General features: G+C 44.2%; 2 protein-coding genes across 2 annotated transcripts; one reads left to right on the plus strand and one right to left on the minus strand.

The window, feature by feature from the left end:
* The first annotated feature begins 4,499 nt into the window (after positions 1-4,499).
* On the plus strand, positions 4,500-8,959 carry LOC127075103 (spermidine synthase 2). The gene is made up of 9 exons (NM_001426843.1): positions 4,500-5,065; positions 6,237-6,313; positions 6,425-6,547; positions 6,918-7,022; positions 7,288-7,360; positions 7,612-7,683; positions 7,775-7,970; positions 8,069-8,195; positions 8,310-8,959. The coding sequence occupies exons 1-9, from the start codon at positions 4,876-4,878 to the stop codon at positions 8,373-8,375; spliced, it is 1,029 nt and encodes a 342-aa protein (NP_001413772.1). The 5' UTR covers positions 4,500-4,875; the 3' UTR covers positions 8,376-8,959.
* A 6,854-nt stretch (positions 8,960-15,813) lies between these two features.
* LOC127137112 (uncharacterized) lies at positions 15,814-21,414 on the minus strand. Its single transcript, XM_051063597.1, has 2 exons — positions 17,722-21,414; positions 15,814-16,476 (listed from the first exon to the last, which is right to left on the minus strand). The coding sequence occupies exons 1-2, from the start codon at positions 21,412-21,414 to the stop codon at positions 15,814-15,816; spliced, it is 4,356 nt and encodes a 1,451-aa protein (XP_050919554.1).
* Between the last annotated feature and the right edge of the window lie 2,906 nt (positions 21,415-24,320).

Here is a 24,320-nt window from a genome sequence, read left to right on the forward strand (position 1 = left end):
CCAGAACTCTTCTTTATAGTCTTCCGGTTTGCATTTTAATTTTTTTTTAAAATATTTTTTTATTGTGCAGGTATGGAAATTCTTCCCCGAATATGTGTAGATACTTCTATGCTTTTTTTAACTACTCAAAGATTTGGTACACGAGAAGAGGTGATCAAGTGGATTAAAGAGGTTGGAATCCATAATAAAGTAACTGTTATTATCATTCGTTCAGATACTGAAATAGGCAAGAGAGGGAGAAGTAACAAATTAATATTTGATTGTGATAAAGGTGGGAAATACAAGGATACTGATAATGGAACCCAAAGTGCGTCCAAAAAATGTGGATACCCATTTAAAATCAGGTCGACTCTGGTGAAAGATGGGTCTGGTTGAAAGATTGATGTAAAATATGGGGTCCATAACCATGGTTTACCTGATAGATTAGAAGGTCATTCCTTTGTTGGTAGGTTGACCATGGATGAGAAGCATCAACTGATTTGACAAAGAGACATGTACCACCTGGACACATATTGCTTTTCTTGCAAGACCGAGATCTTAGAGAATGTCACTCAAATTACGCAAATATATAAGCATAAGAGTATGATAGAAAAAGAGATAAGAGGTCTTAGAAGTGAGATGCAACATTTGTTTAAGCTTATTGAGGATGCAGGCTATGTGTATTGAAGTAGAAAAAGAGATGACTCGGAAGTCGTGAGATATATACTTTGGGCCCATCCCAATTCAGTTAAGTTGTTGAATATTTTTCCTATTGTGTTAGTTATGGATATCACCTACAAGACAAACAAATATATACAACCTTTGTTTGAAATTGTTGGCATGACATCAACCGAGTTGACTTTTATTGTCGCATTTGCGTATATGAAGTCTAAGCAGACAAAGAATTTTTGTTGGGTATTGGAGAAACTTAAAGAATTATTTGTGAAGAAAGATTTGTGTTCACAAATGATTTTGACAGATAGAGATCTTACTTTGATGAAAGCAATTGAAATTGTGTTTCCCAGGTCGATTAATTGGCTATGTAGATTTCACATTAACAAAAATATTGGTGCAAAATGCAAGCAATATGTGGTGAATGACATGCAAAAGACGATAGACACATTATGGACGAAAGTTGTTTGGGATAGTGATGAGGTTGAGTATGATCAACAGTTGCATCTACTTGAGCAAACATGTGTTGATTATAGTGGGTTTATTAATTATGTGAAAGACACATGGTTGACTCCACATAGACAGAGATTTGTTGGAGCATGGATTAATCGGGTGCTACATTTGGGTAACACGATGACTAATCGGTATGTGTTATATTTTTTACTATGTATTTTTTTTACATGTGATATTTTTAATATTTTCAATATGTTATTTTTAGGGTTGAATCTGCTCATTGGAAGTTAAAGCAGATGTTAGAAAACAATATAGGTGACATGGTCAAATGTTGGGAAGCTATGAATAACAACTTGAGGTTACAACTGGACAACATTAGAGCTTCCTTTCAAAAAAACTTTTACGAAGTTGAGCACGCGCACATAAGTCCATTTTATGGTAATTTGCATGGTTCAATGTCTCGAGCTGCTTTGAGACGTATTGCTGAAGAGTTATTGAGAGTTGATTATGTTGGAACTAATAGACAAATATGTGGTTGTAGTCTTAGAACATCTTATGGGTTCCCTTGTGCTTGTGAGTTAGGAAGATACACATTTGGTGGTATACCGATGCCAATAGATGTTGTTCATGTTCATTGGAGGAAACTAACTATGGAAGTTAAGTTAGAAGTAGGTACAAATGATGGATCAGATGTGGATATGAGTTGTGCAATAGATGAATTGTGGAAACGATTTAGGTCATTAGATGGTGTTGGGAAAAGGACATTAAAAACTAGGGTTTGTGAACTTTCCTACCTCACAATGACTTTATCGTGTTCACCACCTGAGAAATTAAAAATCAAAGGAGGAGTGAAGAAAAAAGGAAAAAAATCAGCATGATATGATGTTTATAGGGACCCTTCGTATCACGAGTATGTTGATAAGACATCTCAATCTTCATAGAGGCAATCTCAACCATCACAGACTTCGAAGAAGTTGAAATTATCAAAGAAGCAACCACAATAAAAGAAACATTTCACTCTTCAATTTCCTAATCATATTATGTCATACATTGAAGATGGAGTTAATATTGTATCAAATGGTAATTGTGGATTTAGAGTCATTGCATGGATATGACGAGGATGGTTAGTCAATGGTTCTTCGAGACTTGGAGTTGGAAATAATAGACAAGGAAAGGTCAAGTCTGTATGACAAATTATTTTGTAGTCGGTTAGCAGAAGTGAGAGAATTTTTGATGATAGAATCCTTTGGTTCACAACATCCATAAAAATGGTTGACTCTACCAGATATATGTTACTTGATAGCGAATCACTATAATGTTGTACTTGTCTGTTTAGGCAATCAGTGCATGACTTTCTTTCCTATGACAAGTTCACATTCATCAAATGTCTCCATTTATTGCATTGGTTTTGTTAACCAAAATCATTGGGTTCAGGTACGTATTTTATTTTGTATGACTTACTGTTTCAATTATTTTACTTAGTTCACTTTATTAAATATATGTTTTAATTATTGTTATCAAGTAAACATGAAATAGGGGTTTCTGCTGCCACCAGTCACATTAAATTGGAAGAAGTTTCGTTGTCCAACAACAACGTCTTGGATGTTAGGATTTGCAGGACGTCTACAACATTTATAATTACTTACGCCTATATTAGCATGAATATGTAATCAAAACATGAATATTATATTAGCATAAATATGTAATCAAAACATGAATATTATATTATGTCAGTTTTAATACATTCACTTCTAAAAGTTAATACGTAAATCAATATGAACGAGAAATATGTAAAGCTTCAAATAAATCAGCAATCTACGGGTCTTCCTCTTCAACATTAACTTGTCTGAGATAATGATGAATCAATGTAAAAACACGAGCCCAATTAGGATCAGATGGTCATGCTTCGTAAACAGGAACTGACACCTCTCTTGGTTCATCACGATGGGGCGAGACCAAACGAGGATGCGAAACACAATGATACCACTCCAGGTATCCATCTTCTATATCAGATGGAGTGGTGGCCAATGTTATAAGACGAATCACAACAATAACGCTCTGATGGTAACCAATCCAATCAACATCAATATCATATGCCCAACTAAAAGCGTAAAGGTCTTTCGGCAAAAGTTATGCAACTTACCAACATCAACAAATATGCTCTAGTCGCATATGCCCAGCTAGAGGCAACTCTATTTTGTACGAATAAATCGTATAACCACTCCAATTAATAATAAGAACCTATGCAGCTACAAACATATGTTTGTGCCTCACTCTGTGCCACTCATAAGTAGTCAACAACAACCTCTTTAGTGACATCTTGAGGGCTCCAGAACACACCCCTGATGGGCAAGTGAAGCAGACAAGAGACGTCATCCAAAGTAATGCTCATCTCACCAAACTACATGTGAAACGAAGATGTCTCTAGATGCCATCTCTCCATAAATGTGGATACCAGATTTGTGTCTATCTTCGTCAAACTAGTTCTCTGAAGTGAAGATAACCCGGACCTAGAAACCCAACTCTCCATATATTGTGGAAGAGCTAGTGGAACCCTCGATGTTAGCTTAAGTCTGTGCCCATCAACCTTCAACTCTTTCTTCGGACCTCTCTCCTTAAAACAATTAAAACACATATTATAAAACACAATATAAAATGTTCAAATATTATTCAATTTCAAATATACGTCATTTATATACCTCACCAAACCATAAATGTCGAGCAACATGATGCTCGTACTTTACCAAAAGAGACGTATCGTACGACCCTCTTGGATAGCCAACCGATTCTGATGTAGATGTAGAGGCACCCCGTCCTAAACTACGGTCTACAATCCTACCGTCGGCACCTCGTCTTCGAACCACTATAATTTTTTTTTATAAATTTTAAAAAAGAAAAATGCGCCGGAACACTTCTAAAAAGAGTTCCAGTTTGATAAAAATTTAGTTTGATCACCAGAACACTTCTAAAAAGAGTTCCAGTTTGATAAAAATTTAGTTTGATCACCAGAACACTTTCCATAAGACTTCCGGTTAATTAAATGAAAATCGAAAGTCTTTTAAGAAGAGTTCCGGTAAACAATTTTCAAAACTGAAAGTCTTTTAAGAAGACTTCCGGAAAACCGTTTGAAAACCGAATGTCTTTTTGCAAGAGTTCCGGTTCAACGTCTCAAATCTGGAGCGAACCGGAAATCTTGTACAAAGAGTTATGGTGTGTTGTTTGTGAACCGGAAGACTTACTCTATGAGTTCCGGTTTACAATGACAAAAATGTTATTCCGGAAACCAACAAAAATGAAATAAAAACCAGAATTTTCAAAAATATAATTTATTTAAATGATAGCATTTTAGTCTTAAAAAATTATATTGTAGAGTATAGATATAATTGAGGGGAAAATTTGGGTTTTTAAGCATTTTAATTTCTAAAAAAGGAACCAAAATATTTTAATCCTCACTTATTTCATGACTATGGAGAATGAGAACCACTATTTTCCACACTTGTTAGTATCACTTTCGGTTCTTCTTTTTGGTCAGAAAGAACAAAACACGTAACATGCATAATATCCTAAGACAGTGTTTGAGAATTCACTATCCCCAATCCAAAACCACCTCACATTTCTCAATCGCATCTCTTCAAAAGCAGATTCCTTTCCGTTCTACAATCTGACCCACCCCACACCCTTTTCCCCTTTATTCTATATTCCATTTCTCCAATTATATCTCAATCACGAACCCACTAACATCCAAACAGACTCCTATCTGATAATTCACTGATGGCTGCAGAGAGCACGGTGGAACTGGAATCCTCCATGAAAGAGCATAGAGATGACGATGAAAAGAGTAATGGTTTTTCTGTTTCTGCTGTTTCCATGGATGTTGAAGGCGGTGATAAGGACCCGAGTGGTAATGGTGTTTCATCTGTGATTCCTGGGTGGTTCTCTGAAATTAGCCCAATGTGGCCTGGTTAGTTTTTTTATTTTATTTTTTATCTACCCTTTTGCATGTTGATTCAAAAAAATCGAGCTTTGCCTTGTTTGTATTTGAGTTAATGCTTCATAGGTTTTGTTGCTAGGAAAGGAAATTTATAGTGTTTAAACTTGTTGGTTTATATTTTATATAGTTATGGAAAACTTACCTTGTTTTGGTTTCTTGCTTTCATCCACTTTTCAAGGAGTTTGTTTCTTTGTGAAGAGGTTTGGATTTGGTTATCTGTTTGATTTTTATGATTCAGTTATCTTTTTTTCTCTTGGTTTCTGCTCCGCTAATGGAACTAGAGATGAGTGATGAAATAGGGCTCAGAACCGTTGGATCAGACTTCCGGTGCGGTGGAGAGGAGGTGGACATGCAAGTATAGCATTCCAACGACCTAGTTAGTGACTGAGTGAAAAGTTCTAGAGAGGGAATAGATTCAATACCTGAAATAACGCAATCTCGTCTTTATATAGTATGGGTGGTTAACACCGTCCGCATGTGATTTGGTGCCTTGTGTAGGTTGTGGTTCGATTAGATTTGACAGTGAGAGATGTAGTGGGGGCGTGATCGTGTGTCCTTGGTAGGGATGAGGTCCACCTATTCCGTGCGCCTTCTTCTTCAATACTTGTTATTGGGTCTTCTTCGTGGGCCTTGCGAACGGCCCAGAACAGTTTCTGTCCAATTTCCACCTTTTTTCACTCTGATTCTTAAAATTAGTGACTTGAATTGAGTTTTTGTTTATAATTTCTTTGGCATTTACCAGCATATGTTTACACATATAGGTATCAATCAAGCTTTTCAAAAATGCTTTCATGGAGCAATTTATTCTGTTGTGGTTTTTATTTTATAACAACTTCTTTTCCTACCTATCATCTTACATGTTATCTTCCTGCATAATTTGTTGTGTAATGGTTATGTTTGTTTTCTATTTTGACATATGAACATGTAGTAGTTTAAGCCTACTTTTGTGTGAAGTCAATTCATCTTCGTTTTCTGGTACCAATTCCTGCAATTTTCACATGTATTTTCGATCTAGAGTATAGTACATGTGTAGTAAGCAAGTGCTAAAATCCTTAGCAATAATTGCACATTATAACCTTTTAGTAAAATATATCTTTTTGTAATATAACTCATGAATTGAAATCTGATTGTAATTTTGTAGGAGAAGCTCATTCTTTGAAGATAGAAAAGATTTTGTTTCAAGGAAAGTCTGAATACCAGAAAGTCATGGTTTTCCAGGTACGTACATGAAGTGCCAGTCAATTTTTGAAGTTGCAATTGCATTTTTCTCTATACTATGTTTCTTATCCTATCTATAATCTCAATGCAATGCCGTGTCGTCTTTTGCAGTCATCAACATACGGTAAAGTCCTTGTTTTGGATGGAGTTATTCAGCTCACAGAAAGGGACGAATGTGCCTACCAAGAAATGATCACTCATCTTCCTCTCTGCTCTATTCCAAACCCCAAAAAGGTCATTGATACTTCTATGCGTCAAGGAAATTTTAGTATATGAGTCTATTTTGATTCACTTATTTGAGCTTATTTACTAGTATAAGCACTTATGCGACTGTTTGTTTGATAAGCTTGTGGAAATAACTTTCAACATTTTATAAGTTCGTAAGGATAGCTTATGAAAACAACTTATAGGTTATATAAAAATAGTTTGACTTTATTTAATCTTCTTTTCTTATAGAAATAACTTATACAAAGGAACTTATGTGATAAGAGCTTATACTATAAGCACTGAATTGAGTCGTTTATCCAAACATGACTTATGTTTATATTGCATGTTTTGTCACCGAACTTATGTTCTTCATTTTCACTGTAATTTTCTCTTCTAGGTTTTGGTTATTGGTGGAGGTGATGGAGGAGTCCTGCGGGAAGTAGCACGTCATTCTTCAATTGAAAAGATAGACATTTGTGAAATTGACAATATGGTTGTTGAAGTGAGTAGGCCACACAAAGTTTTACTATGTTCTTTCTCGTCTCTAACTAAAGCTTAATAACACGATTCCAAAATGTGGATGTAATGTCAAGGTTTTTGGAGTATCCGCGAAAAAATTGCAACTATAATTGTGGGAATGTCAACCTCATTTGTCTGAAATTTCATACATCGTGACACTCCTGTGACCACAACTGCAATTTAAATCGTGACTTCTAGATGCAGTATATAGTACTCATTGTAAATATTGAACTCTTCACTTTGTCCAGGTCTCCAAACAATTTTTCCCTGAAGTTGCAGTAGGGTTTAACGATCCACGCGTGACACTTCGCATCGGTGATGGTACAACCACCTACTCTAATAGTTTCTCGTAAAGATTTGAGTTTAATTTTGCTACATTGTCGCTGTCAAAAGTTTTACAATGTCAACAAATCACAACTAGTCATAAGTAATTTACTCTTCATCGAGAAGTTATGATAAAAGTCAAATGCTTTTAATGATCTAACGACTATATTCGATTGACAATGTAAAAATTACTTACAAGGTGTTATATTAAATTGTATCTCATGATGACTTTTTGCACGATGGACTAGGAGTTGCATTTTTGAAGGCAGCTCCAGAAGGAACTTATGATGCAGTTATAGTGGATTCATCTGACCCTATCGGTATGCTGCATGTGTAATAATAACATTATAGTTTTCTGTGACATAAACTTGTTTATAAAGGGAAGTTAATGTTACATTTGATATCCTTAAGGTCCTGCTCAGGAGCTTTTCGAAAAGCCGTTTTTTCAGTCGGTGGCGAGGGCTCTTCGTCCGGGAGGAGTTATGTGCACTCAGGCAGAAAGTATATGGCTTCATATGGATATAATCGAGGACATTGTATCCAATTGTCGGCATATCTTTAAAGGCTCTGTCAACTATGCTTGGACTACAGTTCCTACATACCCTAGGTATGTTTTTCTCAAGGAGGCGCGCAAGTTTTAGATTGTAACGGACAATCTTGTATACGATAATCCATATTTATGTTTCTTTTATTTTTTCGTGTTAGTGGGATGATTGGTTTTATGCTTTGCTCAACGGAGGGACCTCTTGTTGATTTCAAGCATCCGGTGAATCCCATTGATCAAAAAGACTGTCAAAAGTCAGTAAGACCACTCAAATTCTACAACTCAGAGGTCTGTTGCTCCAACCAACTTTTGCATTTTCCCTCCTTCTTTTCCGAATTACTATTTCTCTCATCTTTATCTTTTACGAGTTATACTTATATCTATCTCTGCCTTCAATTCCAGATTCATACAGCAGCTTTCTGTTTGCCGTCGTTTGCGAAGAGGAAGATTGGTTCCAAAGAAACTTGAGAAGATTCTCGAGCTCATGCGGCGGTCGCCGAATAAGTCAGTGGTTAAATTTGACATTGAAGAGTACTTTGTTTATTTCAGGAGATGTGTTGTAGGTGATAATGGCATAGTTGATGGATTCATTTATCAACAATTTAAATGTTGAATTATGATTAGCTGGAAGATGAAAATTTTGTTTAATGGAAATGGTTGCTTTTTATTTCTTCAATTCATCTATAGTGATGTAGTTTCTCTGGGATTGGATTGGTAACCAAGTTTTTGTGTTGCTGAATTGCCAATAAACAACTGAACTTCATCATCTTTGTTAGATGTTGAACGAAAATAGAATCAAATCATTGATTGAAGGCAAAATCTTAGCAGAGGAAGAGAAGAGAATGGAGTAATTGGACGAAAACAAATAGAGAACAAATTGAAATAGGTGGAGGAAGAGAAGAAAATGAAAACAAACGCAAAAAAAAATGGAGGGAAATTTTACTAAGAGATTCATGATTTTTTTAAATATTCAAAGTTTGAATTTTGTTATTAATTCTTTTAAAACATTTATTTTATTTAAATTATAATAAATTGTAAAGGATAAATATGAATTTTAGTTTAAAAATAAAGATAAAAATAGAAGAAAAAATGACAAAATAAAAACTATAAATTTAAAGACTAATTCTAATATCTTTTAAAATAAAGTCAAGTCATAAAGTAATAAAAAAGAGTTAAATATGTTTTTCGTCCCTATAATAATTCATAATTTAATTTTAGTTTTTTTATTTGAATAATGATCTTAAAAAAATTTGTTCCACAATTTTGGTCTGTGTCATCTACTTTCTCTAACGAAAGTTGGCGTGGTTATAAAAAATGGTTGACATTCTTTGATAAGATGATTTTTTAAATATCTTACCTGGATTTGATTATCATTTTTTTCTTTAAATTCTAAAATGGAAAACTGTTTAAGTACATTTTAACATAGAAATCAAATGTGATACTCTCTGTTACTTTTTGACCAAGAAATGAGAGGAGAACACACATGTGATAGCTGATTGTTGCTTTCGATGCGGTAGAGTGCGATATGAGCAAGAAATAACATAAAATATTCATAATTTTCAAAAGGATACTTCATCTTCTTGGGTGGATCCTATTTATTCTTCCATTCTTTCTGCTTTCGCTAAAGCAGGTAGTCTTGATACCGCTTTTACATAAGTTGGTCCATCTTCTTATGGGGGGATTTTTGAGTCCTTACGAGGACGAAAGAATATGCGACAAGTATGGTGTTTGCGCCATTCCTTTTATAAATGTGATTTTTCCACCATGAGCCTTTGTCCCCCTTTCACTGTCTTTGAGATAGAGGTTCTGAAACATTTGGTCATGGCTCCTTAGCAACTTCATCTTTCATTTATTAAGATGTCGTCGTGACCCGACATCCCAAACAAAGAGAGGATTACGCTACTTTAAGTCAACTATTCACGACATTGGACCTCTTCCGGAGCTTCAGTCCTTTGAGGAGCGATTCTTTTTGATGACCACTATCAACCTTGAAGCTCATGCTATATTTTGTGATATCGAAGACGGAGTGGAAGGCTGATGTGCCGATCTATTCTCCAAGTATTGGAATGAGGGTCACTTTTTGTTGGGAACCGTATTTTTGTATAATACCAGGAAAAGGATATCCACGATGAGGCTCAGTATCATAAGAGCCAGTTAATGAAGTTTATCAATAATCTGGGATACATATGAGAAGGTGTTCTTATAGAGAATGTCTAAAAGAAACGTTTAAGTGTCTTATTGACGTCCAGTTGCTGATAAGAGCTCGCTCTCAGGAAGAGAGAAACCCCATCTTTTGTAAGCTACATAATCTTTGTGTTTCTGATGTTTTTTATTTGCATATCTTTGATGTATTTGGTTCACTCATAATTGTATGCAGAATATATGGATAATGAAGAGCAGTTCCAACTTCTAAGGCGGGGAGTACAACCGGTCAGGAATAACGTCAATGCGAAGAACTTGCCGAATGTGCCAAATGTCTCAGGTCTGATTGCCCACCCTTTACTACCAGGATCCAGTTCTTGCTCTATCGGGGGATGCCAACCTCCTCATTTGGATGAGGATTGCGCTTAATTGGCTAAATTTGTCGGGCCTATTCTAGAGGAAGTTTTGGGTACTCTAGCTCGATACATCTGGTGTGCCTCAGCTGCTCTTGCTATCTAGTCACTGACATGCTTTTTGGTCTGACTGGAATCGTGCTCAAAAGAAACAGATGGAGGACAACATCCATGACCTGAAGCTTCAGTAGGATAGGTACCTGCATGAAGTAAAGAAAGATTTTACCTCTCTTTCTAGGGTGAAGAATGTTTTGCTTCCCTTGAAGCTCGCTGGTTCTATTTTCGACCAGGTGGCTCATCTGGTGAGGGTCGTGGCGATGAAGGACCAAGCTCTATCCACTGTTCGAAGGAGTTTAGGGTATGCTAAAAAATAATTAGAGTTCTTGAGTTCTCAGAATGATTTGCTAACCTAATTGTTGGCTAACTGTACGAGTTCCACCCTTGAGGAGGTTTCAGAGTCGTTTGAAAATGCTTTGCATCAAGTGGAACATTTCCACCAACCTTTGATGCTTTCCAAGGAGAAAATTCGATCGAATAAAGCAGTCGAAGATGGGGAAATTGTTTCTCTACAGAATTAGACCTGTCAGGATCCTCCGTTTTTTTATGTAATGTTTGTATAGTACTTTGTAATGGAAGAGTATGTAAAAATACTTTGTATGAAATGAGATTCTTTTTGTTACCTGCTTGAGGTGCATTTGTTTGATCATGAGGGCATGGCTTTGGATCTTTGTGAACTTACAAGTTCTTCCCTTAAAGCTAATTGGACGTCACTGGGGCCCTTCCTAGTTAATGGTCGATCCCATTCACCCTAACAAATGAAAACCCAATCATAGGTAGACGTGTGGCCAACCCACCACGACATCTGGAATAGCTAGCTGCTAGACGAGACTGGGTCGTTATTGTTTGTGTGGAATTGATTACTTTAGCCAAATGTGCAAAACTTCTCTGACATCACCCTGACTTTAGGTGGGGAATTGATTTCTTTAGTCGGACGTGAAAAGAATCTCCGACATTACCCATGGCTTTATGTGGGGAATTTAATGTTTTAGTCGGACGTGCAAAATTTCTCCGATAGCACCCCTGACTTTATATGGTGAATTATTGCTTCAATCAGACGTGTAAAGCGTCTCTAACCACACCCTAACTTTGTGTGCCCACAGAGCATCAATATCTTTGGTTATCCCAGATTTCTTATCGTTATGCATAGTCATAAAGAAAAGATTGTTCAAGAAATCATCACTTTATTTACTATTTCCATATATATATATATATATATATATATATATATATATTGATCTCACCTGATCAGGAGGGCCTTCCACGGTCTTGGTTAATGGGCCGGAGAATGAAATGAGAGGGGGGTGTACCTGCAAGGTGCTCCAATGCTTAAGTCAGAAAAGGTACAGAATGAGGTTATCAGAGTGTGAGTTAGAATACCTGCCCCTTTGCCATGAAAGGGGTATTTATAGTGAGCCCCCAGCGCTGGGCCAAGGCTCCTAATGGGCTGGATTAGCTAGGCCCAAGGAGGAGCTGCCAGGGGACGCGTAAGAAGCGTTAAGACCTAGACCAAAGTCTGCCCCCTGGTCCAACTGCCCCTATCCCTAAGGCGACAATATAGGGGAGTTGGGTGACGTGGTGAGTGGGATGCCGTTAGGGCTCTGCCCGACACAACTGAGGTGCCCGCGACGTGGGTTGACGGTGAGTGGATGGAGATCGTATGAGGAGGACCCGCTCGCTGTCCGACACGTGTTTAAGGGGTCGGGGAGACGTTCGTCGGGCGGACTGTCGTCCACCTGACGTATCCTCGTGGTCGTGTGGACATGGTCGTTTGGATGTGGGCTTGGCGAGCATTGGGCCGTGCCGTGCCTAGGGTCATGGCCCAGTCCGGAACAGGAGCCCCCCAAGTCGAGTCTCTGAGCCAGAGGGATGACTTATGTTTCAACTAAGGGTTCCCCGAGACGATGGGGAAGCTTGATCGTTAGATAGGCGAGGTCGTACCAGACCTATTCATGACCGACCCTTTCTTCGGGAATGTCGGGGATGGAGGTGATCGGTTGATCTGCGCCTTCCTTGTAGTAAACGTGGGTATGACGCGGGGAGGTGGCGTCTTGGTGAGTCGAGGAGACGGATAGGTGCTCGGGTCGTTTCAGCTTCTCATCTTTGACAGACGTGTCTCAGAATTAGTGGGGTCGCTTTGTTTCGCGTGCAAAGACGGCGTAGGCAGGCTAGGCAATGATGACCTAGCGTGTTGGTCCACGTGCCAAGCCCTATAAAAGGGGGTTGAGTAACTTCATTTCCACTTTTTCTTTTTGCTCACGCGTTCATCGGAGTTCTCCACATTCTCTCTCGTTTGCTCTCTCAACCGTCTGGACCGCCGTCTCCGCCCGTCCTCCTATCTGAACCACCGTCTTCTGCTCGGACACCACCGTACCTTTTCAACTTAACTATGTCAGGTATGGTTTTCCACTGTGACCCATTCTTTTTCCTTGTTGTTTTCTGTCAAACGCATGCTATTTTCGTAGAAATGTGGTTAGGTTTAACTTAGGGACAGTGTAGTGGACTGTAGGTGTATATTAGATGGTAGAAAATAGGGTTGGGATCCTACTGTACCGGGCATAAACTTCATATGCCGGGCAACACCTGCGTAGGTTGTATGAAGTTTATGCCCGGTCTCCATAGAATGCGCGGGCCACCGAGTTGAGCACGGTTAGTGTCCGTCGCCGCTACGCCCTTTCACTTGACCTGCGGTGGAAGGGTGGATTTGATACGACGTCGAATTCACTCTTTCTGTCTGCGTTTCAGGTGTTACCGGGCGCTTACGACCGAGGAAGGAAGATTCTGGGTCCTCCACCGACGACGCGACAATCGCTCGTCTCCCTGTCGGGGATGGGAGTGTCCGAGATGGTACCGAACACGCCTCCTCTTCCGGGCAGGTCGACTTCTCCTGGGTTGCGGACGAGCCCTTGGAGGAGGAATCAGACTTCTGTGACGAAGCCATCACTGCTCACGCTATGGTCGAGGCCATAAACCGGGAGGATCCACCGAACTGGTATTGCTGCGCCCCCAAGGAAGAAGACCGCGTTTGTCATCATTTCCCGGGGAAGCAGTTCACCATGTATGAATTTGCTTTTCGTGAGGCGGGGATGAGACTGCCCTTCAGCTCCTTCCAGATGTCGGTCTTCAAGTGGCTCCGGCTGGCGCCGTCCCAACTACATCCTAATGCCCTCGCATTTATGCGGGCATTCGAGTTAGTTTGCCAGTTCCTCGGCATTGGTTGCACCCGGGCTCTCTTCTTCCACGTGTTCCATCTCCAGAGGTCCGGTTCCCGTGGCCGCCACAGTTGGGTTTCTTTCAAGCAGCCCGTGCGTCTGTTCAAGACGTACGAGGATTCTGTTCGCCATTTCAAAAGCCGGTGGTACGTGGTGATGCCGATTACCCGGGCTGCCCTTCACTCTCTCTACTACTATCAACGGGAACCCAACGGGGAGGAGACGCTGATGTCGAAGATACCGCTGAGGTGGCAGCGTGATCATTTCGATCTCTCCACAGCGCATTACCGGGTCAAGTACGCGATGCTCGGCGAGGAGGATAGGCTCGCGTACAAGAAGCTGGTCGATTACGTGCAGAGCTTCAGCTTGGCGTTCTGGGCGAATCGACAGGGCGTGCCCTACCTGGATGAGGCCGGGGAGCTAATCACCGAGACGCGTTATATCAATACGAAGGCTCTGCTCGAGTGTGATACCGAGGAGGAAGCTCTGGCGTTATTGAGTAGGCAGACTTTGTTTAGCTTTTTATTTCTGTTTATGACTTCGGTCGCTAACGTTTGTGTGTAATTTATTTGCAGGTGCCATGCCCAATGCTCGTGATCGGGTGCTGAAGCTGGCGAATCAGGTCGGCGCTCCTGACCGGGTGCCCAAGAAGAAGAAGAAAACTGCGGCCCGTGTCTCGGAGATTGCTGGCGATGCCGGGGTCGGTCCCTCGCAGGCGGCGAGCGTGATTCCTTCCTCTCCTCCTCGGCTTAACCCGATCACCATTCCTGATAGCAGTCCGTCGCCAGCGGCTTCTCCCCTCCATAAACGGAAGCGTCCGGCTGGGGGCCTTACCAGGTCGTCTCCAGGAGGTTCGCATGGACCGGGCAGCTATCTTCTGCCTCCCTGCTATGTGGAACGGTCGTTCTTCAAGGCCGAGGAGTCGATTGCTGTGCCTGCGCCTGAGGCCAAGGCTATTCTGGACCAGGATGTTGCTGCCCGGAGGAAAGATCTGGCCAGGGATATTGCTGCCGTCATCCGGGTGATGGAGACGGCCATGGTTCTGACCGACACTTCGGTCTCCACCGCCTCGCTGGAGGAAGCCCTTTTGCAGGTTCGGACGGAGAAGGAAAGACTATCTCAAGATCTGTCGGACTACAAAGAAGAGCATCAGCTGCAGGAAGGGCTGCGCCAGAAGCTGGAGGAGGTGGAAAGGGAGAGGGACCAGTTGAAGGCTGCTAAGGCGAGCCTGGAAGAGCAGGTGGTCGACCATCAGAAGCTGACCGAGGACAACGCCTACCTACGGGCTCAGGTTGAGTCTCTCGAGGGAAAGGTCCGTCCTCTGGCAGATGAGACCGAGGAGGAACGCGCCTTTGGCTCGCGCGGTGAGCTGCTAGGGCATATTCGGACTCTCAACCAAGATCTTGTGGCCTGCTTCAAAGAGGGTTTCGACAATGCTGTCGAGCAGCTCGGGCTTCTGAACCCTGAGTTGGTGACGGAAGGGTCGGCCTATAACTGCTGCGTCCGGGATGGTGAGATCATCTGCCCGTTTGAAGTGGAGGAGGAGCTGGGGGGAGAAGAAGAAGAAGAGGATGAAGAGGAGCTCCGAGCGGAGTCTTAGTTTATATGTTTTTCTTATCATGGCCTGCGTGCCTTATGTATTTTGGCCTTCGGGCGTTGTAATATGGCCTTCGGGCGTACTTGGCTTCGGCCACTCTTATCGTTTTTAATGCATGAATATTTTCGTTATCATTCATTGTGCTCGTTTGTGTCTGATACTTGTTTGTATGAATTCGTACTCTGCTCGACTTTGTTAATCTCCTCGGTTTAGGGAACCGACGAAGTGTCGGGCTTTGTGCCCGTGGGTATCGAAGCCCGGGTCCGTTGTTCGAACCCTGGTCCCGAGGCTTGGGTCCTCCCATCGCGAGCTGGGTGCCCTGCCAGTCTTGGTACTTCGACGTTGAGCCTTGGTCAAGATCCCAACCGTCGGGGAGGGTTGTGTTTGTTATGTGACCCCGGATCGTTCCCGGGTCTCGTGGTTCCTCCCTGGGGTTTTGGGGACGAAGAGCGTGGTCGTACCTGCCACGTCTCCCCGTGGTGTATTTAGCTGTAATATTGTCTAAGTTTTTCTGCGTTCCATGGTCGAGCGAGTTGTTCTCCTTGTAGGTTTTCTAGGTAATAGGCCCCGTTGCTCGTTTTGTCGCGGACGCGGTAAGGGCCTTCCCAGTTGGCCGCCAGTTTGCCCTCTCTCGGGTTTTTCTGGTTTCTTCTGAGGACCAGGGTGCCGACCTGGAACTCTCTTTTTATGACTTTCGCGTCATGGCGTAGTGCTATCTTTTGTTTGAGGGTTGTTTCCCGGAGAGCTGCTTCGGAACGTATCTCCTCGACTAGGTCGAGCTCGGCTCTAAGGGTTTCATCGTTCATTTCCTCGTCTAGGGGCTCCTCTGTCCTCCTCGTTGGCGTCCGTATCTCCACCGGGATGACTGCCTCGGTGCCGTAAGTTAGTCGGAACGGGGTTTCCCCGGTGGTAGAATGTGGTGTCGTGCGGTAGGCCCATAGGACGCTATGTAGCTCCTCGACCCATGCCCTCTTTGCCTCGCCGAGTCTGCGTTTGAGGCCACGTAAGATTACCCTGTTGGCCGCCTCTGCCTGCCCGTTCGTCTGCGGATGCTCGACAGACGTGAAATGCTGTGTGGTGCCCAGGCTGGCGATGAAGTCCTGGAATCCTCCGTCCGTGAACTGTGTCCCGTTGTCTGTGACAAGTGCCTGGGGTATACCGAACCGAGCGAGGATGTTGCGTTTGAAGAACCGGAGAATGTTCTGCGCGGTTATTTTAGCCAGTGCCTCCGCCTCGATCCATTTGGTGAAGTAATCCACCCCGACGATGAGGTATTTATTCTGATATGATCCGGTGACGAAGGGTCCGAGGATGTCCATGCCCCACCACGCGAAGGGCCATGGGGAAGACAGTGATTTGAGGTCGTTCGGGGGTGCGAGGTGCATGTCGGCATGTCGTTGGCATTTGTCACATCTTTTGACGTGCTCTTTCGAATCGTTTTGCATGGTCGGCCAGTAGTAGCCTGCTCGAAGGGCTTTTCGTGCGAGCGATCGTCCGCCGAGGTGCTGAGCGTTAATTCCCCGGTGTATCTCTCCAAGTATGTCGGGGACTTTCTCTTCCTCGACGCATTTGAGTAGTGGGATGGAGAATCCTCTCCGGTAGAGTTTGCCTTCGAGGAGTACGTACGAGCATGCGCGTCGTTTGACAGTGGTCGCCTCTTTCGGGTCAGCCGGGAGTTCGTCTCGTGTGAGGTAATTGTAGATGGGTGTCATCCAACAGTGGGCATCTCCAATAGCGTTGACCTCGAGTGGAGGCGGTAGTTTGTCGATGCTGGGCCGCGGGAGAATTTCTTGGATTACTGATTTATTCCCACCCTTTTTCCTCGTGCTGGCTAGTTTCGAGAGAACGTCTGCTCGTGTGTTGTGCTCGCGGGGTATGTGTTGAACTTCCCATTTTTCAAATCTATCAAGTTTTTCTTTGACGAGGGACAAGTACCCGAGGAGGTTGTCGTTCTTGGTTTGGTATTCTCCTCGCACTTGTGAGGCCACGAGCTGGGAGTCGGTGGATATTTTTACCTCTTTTGCTCCCAGGTCCTCGGCTAACCTCAGGCCTGCGAGGAAGGCTTCGTATTCGGCTTGGTTGTTTGATGTTGGGAACGCTAGCGCTAACGATACCTCTATCAGGATCCCTTCTTCATTTTCGAGGATGATCCCGGCCCCGCTGCCTGATGTGCTAGAGGCGCCATCGACGAAGATCGTCCATTTGTGGGCGCTTTCTGCTGGAGTCGGGCAGTGGGTCATCTCCGCGACGAAGTCGGCTAGCGCCTGAGCTTTCAAGGCTTTCCTACTTTCGTATTGTATGTCGAATTCGGAGAGTTCTAGTGACCACTTGAGCATCCTCCCGGCCATATCCGGGCGCCCGAGCAGCTGTTTGATTGGCTGATCGGTCCTTACCTTTATCGTGTGTGCGAGGAAATAATATCGTAGTCTCCTCGCTGCGTTGATGAGGGCCAGGGCGACCTTTTCGATTTGCTGATATCGGAGCTCGGGACCTTGGAGTGCTTTACTCGTAAAATAGATGGGCTTTTGTCCTTCGTCGGTTTCTCTTATTAGAACGGCGCTGACGGCCTCGGTCGCCACGGATAGGTACAAGTATAGGGTTTCCTTTTCTGATGGCCGTGACAAGACCGGGGGTTGGGACAGAACCTTCTTTAGATGGAGTAGCGCTTGCTCGCATTCGTCGGTCCAGTCGAAGGTAGCCTCTTTGCGAAGGAGTCTGAAGAATGGCAATGCGTGCTGGGCGGACTTGGCGATGAAACGGGAGAGTGAGGCGAGCACTCCATTGAGCGACTGGATCGATTTTTTGGTTTTCGGGGTCGGAAACTCCGAGAATGCCCGGCATTTGTCGGGGTTGGCCTCGATCCCTCTTTCGGTGAGATAGAAACCGAGGAACTTGCCTGCCCGGACTCCGAACGTGCATTTCTCGGGGTTGAACCTCATTTTACACTGTCTCGCCTGTTCGAATACCTTCGTAAGGTGTCGAGCATGGGTTATTTCCTCGTGTGATTTAACGATCATGTCGTCCATGTATACTTCGAGCATGTCCCCTATTTCGTCCTTGAAGACTTTGTTCATCATGCGTTGGTATGTAGCGCCAGCGTTCTTGAGCCCGAACGGCATCACGTTGTAATAGTAGTTGCCCGTTGGGGTCATGAACGCTGTGTGTTTCTTGTCCGCGGGCGACATAGGGATCTGGTTGTATCCACTATATGCGTCCATGAAGGACAAGAGTTTAAAACCTGCAGAGTTGTCAACGAGCGAGTCTATATTAGGGAGGGGGAAAGCATCTTTCGGGCAAGCCCTATTAAGATCAGTATAATCAACACACATACGCCATTTTCCATTATTTTTCTTAACGAGGACTACATTAGAGAGCCAGGTTGTGTACTGGGCTTCAGAAATAAAATTTGCCTCTAAGAGGTCTTTTACAGCTCGCTCGGCAGCCTCTGCCTTTTCGGGCGATTGCTTGCGTCTACGCTGTGCTATGGGCTTGGCTGCCCGGTCTACAGCTAGCTTATGACACGCGATCTCGGGGTCCAGCCCGGGCATTTCTGCGGCATTCCACGCGAAGAGGTCGGAGTTCTCTTTGAGGCATGCTACTAGCTCTTCTCTTGTTTCCTCGGGTAGTCCCTTACCTATCTTCACCGTCCTTTCCGGATCGTCCCCAAGAGGAATGAGTTCGAATTCCCCGTCGGGGATTGGTCGGACCGGGTGTTCGAGAGAGCGTTCCTTGGGGAACCTCCCCTCTTCGGTCTCGTCCAGCCCGACGCGACAGTCGAGGTCGATGGCGTTGACTCCTCGGGCGGGATCCTCGGTCTTGAGTTTTTTGTTGTTGCAGTTGCTCTTCGTGCTGACTACGGCCTGTCCTTTTACTGCGGCGTCGTAGCATCGCCGGGCTGCTTCGATGTCACCATGGATGGTGACCACACGTCCCAATTTGGTGTAGTATTTCATCTTCAGGTGGACGGTGGATGGGACCGCAGTGAGTTCGGCCAGTGTCGGGCGTCCAAAGATGCAATTGTAGAGAGACGGACAGTCTACGACCAGGAATTGGATTTTGACTTCCCTGGCCGTTTCTTGTTCGCCGAAAGTGACGAGGAGCTCAACATATCCCCACGGTCTGGTTGTTGCTCCGTTGAATCCTTGGAGATCTGATCCGACGTAGGGGGCTAAGTTGGTCTTGTCTAGCTTCAGAGTCTTGAAGAGGTGGACGTACATGATATCCACTGAGCTGCCTTCGTCGACCAGGATGCGTCGTACGTCGAATCTGGCCATCTTTGCTCTAATCAATAGTGGGATGGCCGAGTTCGGGGATCCGCCCGGGAGTTCCTCCAGGAAGAAGGATATTGGGTTGGATTTTCCCCGGTATTTTGTCAATGTCGCTTTCTGCTCGGGGGCAGTCAGTAGGAGTTCGTCGAACTTGCGTTTGACGGAGAGGGCCGCGGATTCCCCGTTAGTTCCTCCTCCTGATATCACCAGTGTGGTAGGGAAGTCTTCCCAGGGGCTGAGTGCAGTGATCTTGCCCTCGGGCAATGGTTCGGGGGGGAAGAAATCTTCCGGTCGTGACACGCAGAGGGCCACTTGATAGGGAGAGTTGTCGGGGGGTGTGTTTTCCCGGGGTCTCTTCTTCTCTGGCTCGTCGTGTCTGGGAGCTTCGTTCTTCCTCGTGTACTGCTTCAGGTGCCCTTCTTGGATTAAAATTTCAATCGCATCTTTCAGGTGGACGCAGTCTTCGGTCACGTGTCCGTGACTTCTGTGGAACCGGCAGTACTTTGATTTGTCGGTGTGGGGCTTTGGTGCAGACGGTTTTGGGAACCTGACCCTGCCCTGCTTAAATTCAGAGTTGATACATTCTGCGAGGATACGCTCTCGAGGAGCTGTCAGTAAGGTGTACTCGCTATATCTGCCCGCGGGGCCTCTTCCTTCCCGGAGCTCGCGAGGTCTTTCTTCTCTTCGTCTGTCTCCGTTGCGACGGGAAATGCTCGTGTCCTCGCGTTTTGAGTGCTCGGTCTCCCCAGCGTTACGTCCGCTGCGGGCATTGTGTGCCACCTGCTTTTCCTCGTATCTGATGTAGGCCTGGGCTTTATGCAGGAGCTCGTTTAAGGTGCGGGGAGGCTCGATCCCTACGGCTCTGCTAAGTTCACTGCCGGGTAAGAGACCTCTCTCGAGGAGATACTTCTTCATGTGCTCGGTGGTATCTACCTCGACAGCTTCCTGGTTGAATCGCTCGATGTATGAGCGCAGTGTTTCATTCTTCTTCTGCACTATGGCTTCAAGGGTCGCCTCAGTCTTGGGGTGACGACGGGAAGCTGTAAAGTGCCGGGTGAACATGGACCTCATGACTCTCCATGACGTAATGGACTCAGGGGCCAAGCTTTTGTACCAGGCCATGGCCCCTTTCCTGAGGGTCGTTGAGAACAGTCGGCATTTGAGGTGCCCGGTTATATCATTGCGGTAGTCGAGCATCGCGTTGACGTTGTCGACGTGATCGTCGGGATCTGTAGTCCCGTCGTACACAGCTAGGTTTGGCGGTTTCTCCATGCCTTTGGGGAGCGGGGCTTCCATTATTGCCCGAGATAGGGGGCAATGCAAATCTTCCTCGTCGCTCCTTAAGGGAGACAGTTCGTTGTTGTCGGGGCTGTGCCCGCGCCTTGGTGATGTTCTCGCTCGACCACCGTCACGATGGGCGCGTGCCCTGCTGGCGTGGGGTTCGGGAGAGCGACGTCCTCGCTTCTTCGTTGGCTCCGGACGTTGTTGTATCCTACTCACCGGCTGGGGCCGGGCCTCTTGTCGTTCGGCTTCGAGGGCCATGATTCGTTCGTGCTGCTGGTGGAGCATAGAACCGGCCTGATTGAGGGCATTCACCATGGCAATCATTACGGCGTCTCCTTCAACGGGAACGGGAATGGGATGAAATGTCTCTGCCCCTAAATTGTGGGCGTGAGAGACATCTCCGTTGTTTTGGGGCTCTGGAGACGGGGTGGATGGATGACCGTCCCGAACGTCCGCCTCATGGGATGGCGGGCCGTCGTCCATGTTGTAGTTGACGAGGGGACGGCTGTGATCGCTATGTTGTTCTCCGGCCATGTTGGAAGGACAGAAATGAATGAGCTTTTGATCCTCGTTTGATGAAGATGGGGATAGCTAGTTCCCACAGACGGCGCCACTGATCTCACCTGATCAGGAGGGCCTTCCACGGTCTTGGTTAATGGGCCGGAGAATGAAATGAGAGGGGGGTGTACCTGCAAGGTGCTCCAATGCTTAAGTCAGAAAAGGTACAGAATGAGGTTATCAGAGTGTGAGTTAGAATACCTGCCCCTTTGCCATGAAAGGGGTATTTATAGTGAGCCCCCAGCGCTGGGCCAAGGCTCCTAATGGGCTGGATTAGCTAGGCCCAAGGAGGAGCTGCCAGGGGACGCGTAAGAAGCGTTAAGACCTAGACCAAAGTCTGCCCCCTGGTCCAACTGCCCCTATCCCTAAGGCGACAATATAGGGGAGTTGGGTGACGTGGTGAGTGGGATGCCGTTAGGGCTCTGCCCGACACAACTGAGGTGCCCGCGACGTGGGTTGACGGTGAGTGGATGGAGATCGTATGAGGAGGACCCGCTCGCTGTCCGACACGTGTTTAAGGGGTCGGGGAGACGTTCGTCGGGCGGACTGTCGTCCACCTGACGTATCCTCGTGGTCGTGTGGACATGGTCGTTTGGATGTGGGCTTGGCGAGCATTGGGCCGTGCCGTGCCTAGGGTCATGGCCCAGTCCGGAACATATATATATATATATATATATATATATATATATATATATTATATATATATATATATATATATATATACACACACACACACACACACGCGCATACAAGAGGTAAATGATACAAGCACAACACTTGATATGATCAAATAATATGAAACATAACCAGGTGAACCAACCACCCCTTACTCCTTCGCTATTTTTGGTTGGTTTGGCCATTTCTGGAGGAAGGATTCCCATCTTTTTGAGTTGCCTGATGAGATAAGAGACATTGATCTCCATGGTTATGCCTTCTCCTTGATCTTTATAGATGGCTTTATATATTCTCTTTGTTCCCTCTAGGTCAACGCCTGATGGTAATTGGTTCTCCCTGCAGGTTATGATATTTAAGCTTGAGGTACACCAGCGAGGCAACAACGTCCAGCGTGGATGCAAGGGACCATCCAAGGATACAATTGTATACACTTCTTCTAGGAACAACAAGAAATTGAAAATTTACCACCTGAATGTCCTTTTTTATCCAACAGAAACCATCAGCTCCACGTATCCCTAGGGATGGGCAGTGGTTTCGTTGAACACTTGGAGATCAAAGCCTTTGTATGGAAACAAACTGCTTCGATCTAGTACCATCTTCTCGAGCAACTCTAAATACATGATGTCACATAAGCTACAATCATCAATGAGAATTTGGGATATGTCAAATTACCCAACCGTAGCAATGATTGTGAGGGGGTAAATTTTGCTGGGAATGCCTCCCATCTTCTCCGAGTCTCAGAGTTCCAACATAGATCGACCGTGAACTTTTTCTGTTGTACTTTCTTCCTCGCGGTAGACAACCATCATTTATGCCACCTTCCTCTTCATGGTGCCTTTGGAGGGTGTATTTTCTTGGGGCGCTCCTCTAGTTATGGTGGCTATGTATGGGTGTTTACCTTTGCTTGCCTCCTTACTTCATTCGATCGTAATGGCCTCCACGATTTTTGAGGGAGACTTACCTTTAGGCAATTTATCTCTATCTTGCTTGCCCCCCTTGATGTGTTCGGATAGCCGGCCCCTCTTAATTATTCTTTCAATGGCATCCTTCAGATGAATGTAATTGTCGGTGTTATAGTTGTGGCTCTGGGGAGCCTCCTCTCCTACTGTCGAACTAAACTCCGCCAAGAAGTCGGCTAATACTTGCGACTTGATGCTTCCTCTCTATATATATTGAATATCATACTCAGATAACTCCATTGAACAAGACATCATCATTCTCGTTAGACCCAACTTCTCCAAAACTTGACGAATGAGATAATTGGTTTTTACCATTACACAATGTTCTTGGAAGTATGGTTTGAACTTCCTTGCAGTTATCACGACCACCAGGGTTAGTCTCTCGATCTTTTGGTACATGGACTCAACCCTTTTGAACACATTGCTCATGAAATAGACATTTGTTCAGTTTTATTCTTCTCTTGGACTAGCACGGAACTCATCGCCTAACTAGTCACTAACATATACAAATAGAGGGGTGCATCAACCTTTAAGTGTTTCAATATGGGCAGTATCATCAAAAAGATCTTTAGCTTAGTAATGCCTCCTCGTACTTGTTTTTCCATTTGAATTTCTCCTTCCTTTTCAAAGTGTCAAAGAAATAGAACATTTTGTCACCTATATAAGAAAAAAAATGAGCTAGGGTGGCTAGTCACCCTGTTAGTTGTTGAACCTTCTTGATATTGGAAGGGCTTCTCATGTTGATAATAGCCTGGAATTTTTCTTGGTTCGCCTCAATCCCTCTCTTAGTTAGCATAAATCTCATGCATTTACCCTCTTGAACGCTGAAGGAGCACTTGACGAGGTTCAAGTGCATGTTATACCTCTTGTCTGACTCTCGGATTTCTTCCAAGTATGCACAATGCGATTCCCCTTCTGAAGTCTTCATAATCATATCATCGATGTAGACCTCTAGGTTCTGTTATATCTGTTTGAGAATACCACATTCATTAATCTCATTTCTCACTTGTGCATGAGTACTTTGAGTTCGTATTGAAGTTTATAATGATTTTTGACATCCCCGAATCCTAATGCTAGATTCCCTATTTATAATAATAGCAAACTAATTGTCTTCAATGTTCAACTGTCTTCCATCCAACTTGTCACCTCTGCATGTATTACTTGCCTTCCATTGATCACCACATGTCTTTGACATTCTGGATAAGACCAAAAAAAAGTTATTTAGTTTGAGTTTGAGTTTGTTTTGGT

Source organism: Lathyrus oleraceus, chromosome 4 (genome assembly GCF_024323335.1).
Source record: "Lathyrus oleraceus cultivar Zhongwan6 chromosome 4, CAAS_Psat_ZW6_1.0, whole genome shotgun sequence".
NCBI lineage: Eukaryota > Viridiplantae > Streptophyta > Magnoliopsida > Fabales > Fabaceae > Lathyrus > Lathyrus oleraceus.